Source organism: Sinocyclocheilus rhinocerous, unplaced genomic scaffold (assembly GCF_001515625.1).
Source record: "Sinocyclocheilus rhinocerous isolate Xijiao unplaced genomic scaffold, SAMN03320098_v1.1 scaffold1435, whole genome shotgun sequence".
Taxonomy (NCBI): domain Eukaryota; kingdom Metazoa; phylum Chordata; class Actinopteri; order Cypriniformes; family Cyprinidae; genus Sinocyclocheilus; species Sinocyclocheilus rhinocerous.
The window spans coordinates 613,310-623,485 of NW_015644861.1; the positions used below are offsets into that span (position 1 = coordinate 613,310).

General features: G+C 34.6%; 1 protein-coding gene across 1 annotated transcript in view; it reads right to left on the reverse strand.

Annotated features, from left to right (window-relative positions):
- Positions 1-10,176, reverse strand: part of LOC107758841 (protein sidekick-1-like) — a 95,037-nt gene that overhangs the window by 24,362 nt on the left and 60,499 nt on the right. The window contains exons 23-24 of the mRNA XM_016576670.1: positions 9,071-9,260; positions 6,954-7,052 (exon numbers count right to left, since the gene is read on the reverse strand). Coding sequence (XP_016432156.1) covers positions 6,954-7,052; positions 9,071-9,260 — 289 coding nt within the window. The remainder of the gene's footprint in view (positions 1-6,953; positions 7,053-9,070; positions 9,261-10,176) is intronic.

The window sequence follows — 10,176 nt, forward strand, 5'->3', positions numbered from 1 at the left end:
TAGTTATCAATAGTTAATATTAGTAAATATTATTTGTTTTATTATTATTAAAATAAGATTAATTATTATTATAATTAGTATAGTAATTAAATTAAATAATTATGATTTATTACTATTAATAATATTAATAGTTTTAATAATAATAATAATAATAATGGTTAATTAACAGTTTAATAATATTAGTAATATTTACAATTAATTGTATTATTGTATTATTATGTTAATTATAAATAATGTTTATATTAATTACCATGCATTTATTATGATTAATAACAATAATAGTATATCTATTTTTTTTTACTATTATTATTATTATACAATAAAAAAAGTAACAAACATCCTCATACACGTTCAATGTATGGAGAAGAGCAGCATTAACATTCTGGCACAGCCATAACAAACAAACCACACAACACATTTCAAATCAGCTTATAACAATCCATCTGGTGTGTGTCATTACAACGGTCTAAACATATGAGGCGTCACATTTTTAAATACGTAAGGTCATTATACAAGTTCGCAACAGCAGCCTTCCTTCATAAGAGTTAATAATCCTCTTCTAACTGCAGACATGGCTCATTTAATTTTAATGCAGATGCAAGGCCAAAGTGTCCTGTGAAAGATCTCCACAGTCTGAGAGCACGCTTTAACCTGGAAGCGATTATTACAGCTGAAAGGGTGTTTTTGACATGAGGTGCTGTAGAGATGTGGCCGAGAGAGACGTTCTTATCTCTGTCACATGGGATGTTTGGGGTTAGCGTGCTCCGTTTGGAAGATTAGCATGGCACTACAGAGCTGAGGCTGGTTTTAATTCAATGTTTTTTTCCCCTTTGCCTTGTCTTCTCAGATTCTTATTCACCCTTTCTTTCCTTTTCTCTCTTCCCTTCTCCGAACGCACAGCTCGCTAAGATCCTCCTTTATTAAGAGGCCATTGCTAACTCAACCCAAAAAGCCCAGAGGGGCCTATGCAAAATCCTCTGCTTTTCCTGAGCGCTCTTTTGTGATGGTTTCTCTTTTCTTTTTCTTTTTTTTGCGTGTTAACTTGAACACTTTTTTCTTCCTTTTCTTCGCTGTTTGAGAGTAGCTTTTGCCCTGGAAATGGAGAGAAGGAGGCAAAAGGACAAAAAAGGGCCAACAATCAACTGTTCAGGCTTTGTATTTTCCCTCATCTATCATAGTAGAGCTGTGACCCATGCCAGGTGGTTCTGTACTTATTTTTTAATGTCTGGGTTGCCGTGGTGAAAGCAGTAAGCCATGTAATTGGTCGGATCGTTGCCCCCTCGGTCAGACGCATTTTATTTGTGCGCCCTGTTACCACAGCAATCACTGATCCCTAACCACAGGACACATTACATCGGACATTCAACGCTATAAAAGGAGAGCAGGAGAGACCATTACAAAAAGAACCACGGTGCTACCACAAATACCATGTTTTCGGGACACTTACATGGTGGGAATACCAGTCATTTTCTATATAGTACATAAAGGTACCATTTATATATCATGGTACATGAATATGGTAATAAAAACGTAGCGTGGTAAATTTGATATTAACATGTTTGTCTTTTTTGGTGTAAATTAAATACACATACGCTAAGTTGGTAAGATCAATAATACAGTAAAAACAGTAATAATGTTAAATATGATTACAATTTTAAATAACTGCTTTGTATTTGAATATATTTTAAAATGTAATTTATTTCTGTGATGATAAGCAGAATTTTCAGCATTATTACTGCAGTCTTCAGTGTCACATGATCCTTCAGAAATCATTCTCATATGCTGATTTGCTGGTCAAGAAATATTTCTTATTAATATCAGCGTTGAAAACAGATTGCTGCTTAATATTTTTGTGGAAACTGTTTTGTGGATTCGTTGATGAATAAGAAGTTCAAAAGAACAGCATTTATTTGAAAGAGACTTTTTTTTGTAACATTATTAATATCTTGACTGTCATTTTGAATCAATTTAATGCATCCTTGTTGAATAAAAGTATTAATTTCTGTAAAAAAAAAAACCTATGTATATTATGAGCACATATACACGATTTCCTACACTTTTATTTCTTCTTTTTTGAAGTGAAAAATTTAGTTGAATAGCAAAATGTACAGTAGCTAATAATTTCATCTCATTTACAGAAATGACAGTATGTTCTAGTTTTGCTAGTTCTTTTTATTGTAAATGTATCTGTTGTCACTCTAATTCTCTGATTCTCATTGTTTTTAAAATGAAAAATATGCCTATGATTTCAGAAAAAATATATATCAAAGTTATACATTTACAATGATAATACCCCTTAAATATCTTGGTAACACTTTACAATAAGGTTCATTAGTTAACATGAACTGAGAATGAACAATACTTCTACAGCATTTATTAATCATAGTTCATGTTAATTTCAACATTTACTAATGCATTATTAAAATCAAAAGTTGTGCTTGTTAACATTAGTTAATGCACTGTGAATTAACATGAACTAACAATGAACGACTGTATTTTCATTAACTAACATTAACAAAGATGAATAAATACTGTAATAAATGTATTGTTCATCGCTTGTTCATGTTAGTTAATACATTAACTAACATTAACTAATGGAACCTTATTGTAAAGTGTTACCAATATCTTCAATGTATTTATCTACTTTTTGTACCTTTTAGTGCCTTGCAGTATACTAAAAAGATTAGCTTTACTTTAGTTAAAGTATTTTCCCCAAATCTGAGCAACACAATAAAGTCTCTGAAGGTAGACAGTGATCCGACAGAAGCAAGTAGTATGTCACGCTGCCAGTATCTCATTAATACATGTAGTTGCGTTCACAGTTACTGCTTAAGCTATATCTGTTTTTTTTTTTTTTACAAAAGCAACAAAGAGATTAAAGTATGCAATTTTTTTCAAATGTTAAAATACTTTCTCCTTTTCCCAGCTTAAAGGATTAGCTCATCATTTACTCATCCTCATATCGCTCCAAACTTTTATGAGTTTCTTTCTGTGGAACGTGAAACATTTTTGAATAATTTACCTTTTTCCATTCTGTTACAATGTATGGACAGCTTGTGGTGCAAAAAGGATGCACAAGCACTAGAAAAGTATTATAAAAGCAGTCCATAAGACTCTGCACTATATTACCTCATGTATTCCACTGAAGGAAGAAAGTTTTACAGGTTTGACAGATATAAATAATAACTGAATATTGAGTGAACTAATTATTTAATATGGCTAGACACCTATAAATAAGTCATTCATACATTGATTTACCAAACATACAGACCAGCCTGCCACATTGGCTCAATCAAATGGGCAGAAGTTTGATGCTGAACTACTGTGTCTGTTTATCCAACCAATGGCAGATGAGGTGGTGTTTGTGAAACTAGTTACATTATATTTGTAACTCCATTTTTTTATGTTAGTGCCACTGAAATTACACACTTCATCTTTAGGTCCATATGCAAATCAATGCAAGGGTAAGACAAATATACAATATGAGAGATAAAGCCTGACAGAGAACTAGAGAGATGAATAAAAGAGAATGATAATGTGTGTGTGTGTGTGTGTGAGAGAGAGAGAGAGAGAGAGAGAGAGAGAGAGAGAGAGATATTAAATGCTAGAGCAAAAAGAGACACCAGAGATACCTCAATCCACCGATCAATATTCACCAACATGCTCTTGCTTTCAATAAATTACCACTGAAAGCCAATTACGAACTAGAATAAAAGTTACACTGCAATAAAACGACAGTAACGTATCCAGATTACACCAGTGATTTATGACACGTTTCGCATACAATATATTAGAGCCCGGCTGATATATAGTTTTGCCAATTTTATCGGCCGATATGAGCCTGTCGCAGATATATCGGTATCGGCAAATATGCCGCCGATATGAATATTTTTTTACAGAACATAAAACGCCTATAAAATGTTTGTAAATGGTGTAATTATATAGTTTGTCCAGCAGAGCACACGCCATTGTTTGCTACTGGCGACCTGGATGAAACGCTTTAAAGCTTAAGTGTATAGAATACCACTGAAACTTTGAACGGCCATATCTCCGTAACGGCGCGGCGGATCCGCACCAAATTCGGGGATCCCTTCAGCTCGAGGAACCCTCTCGAACGCTGAATCCAGTGTACGTCTCGTGGCCCCCCTTTCGAATGAGACCACCCCCGTGTCGATAGCCCCGGGGGTCCGGGAGTTACGGGCAGTTAAATTCGCGGTCGTGCGTCGACCGATCTGGCGATCCCGGGGGGCTACTGACGCGCGGAGGGTGGTGTTCGAGAGTGCTCCTCGAGCTGAAGGGATCGCCCGAATTTGGTGGAGATCCGCTGCCGCGTTCGCGAGATAGTGACATCAGCCAACACTTTCACTTCAGTAAGGAGGTCTCTTGTTCAGGCAGCAGCATTCAAGCGTTGTCTTATTCGACCGTAAGTGCCCTGCGAAGTGTACTTCACATGATATTCTGCTATGATTCCAGCTCCAAGAGAACATACACGTTACATTCAAAGGGCATTAAAGTGCGCGAGACGTGAATTTAAATTGTATTTATTTACAGAGGTATATTATGTCGCACTTCACACTTCTCTATTAAGTTTCGTCTGTGTGTGAAGACAGCAGTGCAAATCCGTGAATGAATGTTCCGAAGTGAAATAAACTTCAACGGAATAAAGTTGAATGAAACTGAATTGAAATAAAGTTGAATAAACTTTAACTTTACTGTTCAGTGCACTGATGTCAGATTCTTTTTGGATAATAAAGTTTCTTAAATTGTTAAATGCCATGCCCTATCTTTGTCACGTCATTACAAGTGTTTCATCACCACATTTGAGTGATCATTGCAAAAAATGTGTTTATGTATATATATTCTGTTTATGTATATACTGTATTCTATATATAGTACCAGTCAAAAGTTTGGACACACGAATGGGAAAGTGTCCAAAATTTTGACTGGTACTGTACTATAATATACACAAAGAATATCGGCCGATATATCGATATCGGCCTTTTTACCCCCTAATATCGGTATTGTATCGGCCCCCAAAAAACCCATATCGGTCGGGCTCTACAATATATATACATATACTGTTTAATATATACAGTATATACACAGCATACATATTAACTTTTTATAGATATTCTTCTTCACAATTTTGATTGATCATGATTGCAGAAGTATGGAATACAGTGCATGAGTCACTATGATGCTTTGTTGTCATTTCAGTAGTTGACAGAAAAAAAAATCATGTGAACTACTCCAAAAGAAAATATATTTTTCTTGTATTTTTATTTTATTTTATTTTGCAGTGTAACAATTATGATCTGATCTAATGGTCTGTTCTTAATCGGTTTATAGGTTTGGTATCTGAAATCCCTTCAAGGTCACTTGATGAATACTGCTTATTCACACTGTACAGTCAGACGTTCAATAATTGCGAGAGTAACTGCGAGACTGCTGTAGATGAAAATCAACACCGAATAATGAAATACCCCTTGTGAAAGTCACATTATCTGTGTATCGTCGCGTATGAAATACACAGATCTGAGAGGATAAAATGAGTGCTGGAACACTGACAGATCTTCTCTGATTGAAGATCTTTGTTTATATCGCTCAATCCTACAGGGAATGACTGATCCAATCAGCAGAGAGCTCTGTACGAATGTGTTTGTAGAAAAGAGGCAAAGAAGGCAAGAGATCATCCGAGGTAAAGAGGCTTCACATTTCTATCACTATTAAGGGATTATATGATCCATCACGGGTGGTTAAGTGTCCATAATCCAGTCATCTATAGCTGCGCGTCTGTGTCTGTACGGCCCGTAATCATGATAACGGGTTTAATCCCAATACACAAATGAAATCACAATACAGAAAATCTCATAACACACACATGTACAAACTGACTCCAGTGCAATACACAGCATGTCCTTGGCTTGCAATAATAACATTTCAAATGGCCCAGGGTGCAATGGGAACAAGCAGACCTTCTTTAAGGCCTTAAACTGCATTTTTACTGCAGATGAAGATTACATTCATGCAGCCTTTGCAAGGATATGAGTTATAATGCCTGTAAATACATAAATACACAGGAGTTCATTTGAATAATTAAGCTATAATTTAGCTAAATAGCTATATTCTGTGGAAAAATGTACTCAGAAATAAGCTACATCTCCCAAAATGTCCCTTTGGAATATTTCTATCAATGTTTATTTCTTTATGGATTATTTTTGGTATATCAATTATTTGTAATTTTTTTCCTTTGCATATTGAGGTTGGATCTATTTACACTATCATCACATTTTTGGATGCATTAAACTGACTGAAAGTCACATTTATAATGTTACAAAAGATTACTATTTTAAATAGATACTGTTGTTTTGAAATTTCTATACATCAAAGAATAATCATCAAAAAGATGTTATTACGAATTCAACAAAAATATTAGGGAGCAAAACTGTTTTCAACTAGCATATTAGAAAGATCACATGTATAAATGACATTTTATAATATATATATTATAAATAATTTTAAAATATATACATTTCATTTATTTTAAATTGTAATAATATTTTACAATTTTACTGTTTTATAGTAACTTTTTTATTAAATAAATGCTTTGTTGAGCAAACATAAAAAATCTCTATACACTGTAGTGTATATCTAGGATATTTTTAAAAAGTAAAATGATTAATAAGTAAAATAAATTACAGATTACTGATTCATAAAAAAAACAAACGAGATACCCTCTTATAAGGTAAAAATCTATTTAAAAAAATTATATTATAATATTATACTAAATGCATTAGTTATTAAATTCTTTAGTAGAAAGGTTTTCTTTTTGGGTTAGTGTAAAATTATTATAATAAGCTTTACACAAAAACAACAGATTTCTGTGATATGGCCTCATTTATAGCTAGATAAATGTGTGTGTGGCTGGTTGTGTAGCGTTTATGTTCTCTTACCCATAATGATGCCGTTTGGCTCCGAGGGAGGTTGCCAGACAACCCTGACAGACGTGAGGCGCACTTCTGGAAACACCAACCTGACAGGTAGACCGGGAACTGGAGAGAAGAGAGGAAGGGAGAGAGAGAGAGAGGATACACAGTCGAACATGGTATTTAAAACAGATTACTGTAGTCTACGTTCTGATTTCTTCTAATGTAGCACATATTTCAAACACTTCAAAAAATCTGTTTGTGGGGCCAAGCTTTTATCTCGGCCACGATAAATATGACATTTTAATCTCTTCTCACACACACACAAAATCTCCCTGTAAACTTCTAATTCCTTAAATCCATAAATATAAATATTAGTGTTTCATAATCCCTCATAAAACACATTTAACTCTGCCAGTGGACACTAGGCCAACAGCGCTGGTAATCCACTACTTATGATATGTGTGTGTGTGTGTGTAAGTGTGAGTCAGTCTGTGTAGAGAATAATCACATAGAAATTCCAGTATCTGGTATCCCTGGTATCCCTGTATATTTCCGAATGAATGTTGCTCCATTGAGCCAATTAAGAAAAATGACAGAAAGAGGGCATTTGTCATTTTGCTGGCAAGACTCCACAGTCCACATATGAACACACTCACTCATTTCAAAGGGAAATATGGCAGCTTACTTTCCCTTGCTGTGGAAATATATTGCATACATGTGAGTACATATTTCTGAGAGAAACTTTCGGAAGGAAATTTTATTGCTCAGAGGTTGCTCTTTCATAGCTCATGAGACTTAATGAGGTTTCTGTGTCATATTTCACTTCATACTTAAGTCTATTTTTAAGTTTTTTTTTTTCAGTATGACATTAGTTTCATGATAACTAAGCACATTTTCCCTCCAAATTCTCATTACCATAATTTGAAAAACAACTAATTTTCATTACTGCAATGCGAAAAACAATGACATTTAAATTTCATAGAAAATGTGTAAAATACAATTAAATTAATACTTATTGTAGTAAATATACAAAATAATAATATTTAATTCCCAGAACTAATCATATTTATTGTACTAAATAAGTAATAATTACTAATAAATAATACATAAAATTAATTATGAATAATAATTACAAAATATTATTTATTTATATAATTAGAAAAAGTAATTTTAAATATAATAATTAAAATAATTATAGAACATAAATATTAAATATCAAAGTTAGGCTTATTTGTTTACTAAAAACGAATGACTGTTAATTCAAGAATATTTTTATTATTGCTCATTACAGTACAGAAAATATAATTATAAAAAAATAAAATAATTATAAATACAATAATTAAAATGAATAATTATACTAATTGCATATTGAATCATTTAAGTTATGTTTTTTCTTTTTGTAATTAAAAATGTGTGATTGCTTTACTGTATTACAAGGACATTTTTATTATTGCTCATAATAAATGTAATTATAAATAAAATAATAAAATCATTATAATAATTATAGTGATTAAATATTGAATCATTTATATTGAGAAATAGGAGACACAAATGAGATTACCGGGGTCTTTTTCTCAGGATAAATATCTAAAAAGCATTAGACTTTCAAAAGTCACCATTTAATGTCACAGCTGTCTGAGAACAAACCGAGATCTCATTAGTGATTTTTCTTTTCTATGAGTTGGGATAAAAAACGGAGCGAGTGAGAGGTGGTTCAGACAGGTGACTCAAGCGATGCATTGATGCAGGATGAGGTTTCATGCAGTGGGGGCACCAGGAGGCCAGGCGAAAGTGTGAGCGAACATGCATGTGTGTTTGTCTGTGTCTGGAGCCACGTGGGAGGTAATGCCAGTCTGAATGTCGGGCACAGCTGGAAACCACCAGAGCATGAAGCAAGACATAACTATGAGATAGCATTATGAATGTGTGTGTGCGTGTTTACTGGTGTGTGAGTGTGTGAAGGAACATCTGCTAAATGGGTAGCTTTCACTCAAAGTCTAATTTTGACCCAATGTGTGTGCGAACATTTATTTTTGCTTTTATTATGCGTGTATGATTTGTCATAACCAGTGGGAATGTGTGAAGAATTAGATGATGCATTCTGTTCAGTGGGCGATGCATTGATTTTATTGGTTGCTTACCATCATCCTTGGTTCTCTCAACTGTGGGGGGGAGGCTGGGTGGTCCGTCACCGACACGTGTAAATGCGAGCACCTGAACCTCATACAGGATGAACTTGCTAAGGTTTTTTAAAAGAAGCAAGTGAGTCTGGTTCCCGTTCACCAGCTGGACCTGGGGAGCCCGCTCTGAATCTTTTTCTCTGTATAATACCTAGAGATAAAAGGAAACAAGGAAATATAGGTCACACAGAAACAGTTTTGATGTGATATAGAGTGTTGGAACATCCTAAAATCAACAACAACCGTACAGTGTGTAGTAGTGCTCGCTAATTACTATTCTATATATACTACTCATTCTTAAGGTTAGGGATTTGAGCAAACCCCTGATGGATGATTAAATGGATCAGAATATCATGGCCATGTACACACTGCAGCTAAATTTTGTTGTCAATTCACCTTTTAGTGCTTAATCCTATTCTGAACACACAAAATTCAGTAATTTACAGGAGTGACAAACGCTTTCTACAACCAAATTGACTCCTGGAAAATTCAGCTAGTAAAAAAAACGCATTAACAAAGACCCTATGCAGTGTGTGTAGGGAACCGGACTAAACAACTAGTTGTTAATGATGTATTTAAATGCGTATCAGAGTTGTGTCTCTCTTCTGTATGCACAATGCAGGAAATCACAGGGAACGAGGTACATCTTGACTCATTAGTGTTGCCAGATCTTGCTATAAAAACAATCAAATAAAAACAAGCCCATAATAAACTTTAGGGGTGCTCCGATTGATCGGCTACCGATCACTATCAGCCGATAATCACGTTGGGATGTATGATCGGCGGTCTCTAAAAAGGCCGATCTCAAAAAAACGATCTCAAGCTGATGACACTGCCGTGAAAGGTTTGGCATGACATGCAGCGGCACCATCTCAGTCTCTGTCTGGTGGGGGTAAAATAATTATAATGTTGAAGGTGAGGTACTGAGGTATTTTTTCCGCGCTCATGTTAACGGATTAATAAAGCGTGCACACTGCAGACGGTTGTGGTCCGGCAGTGCGTTCCTCGAGCGGTGTGTCTGCAGCAGTGCAGAGATCGTTTCCGCACCGAGTCTGTTGATGCGCTGC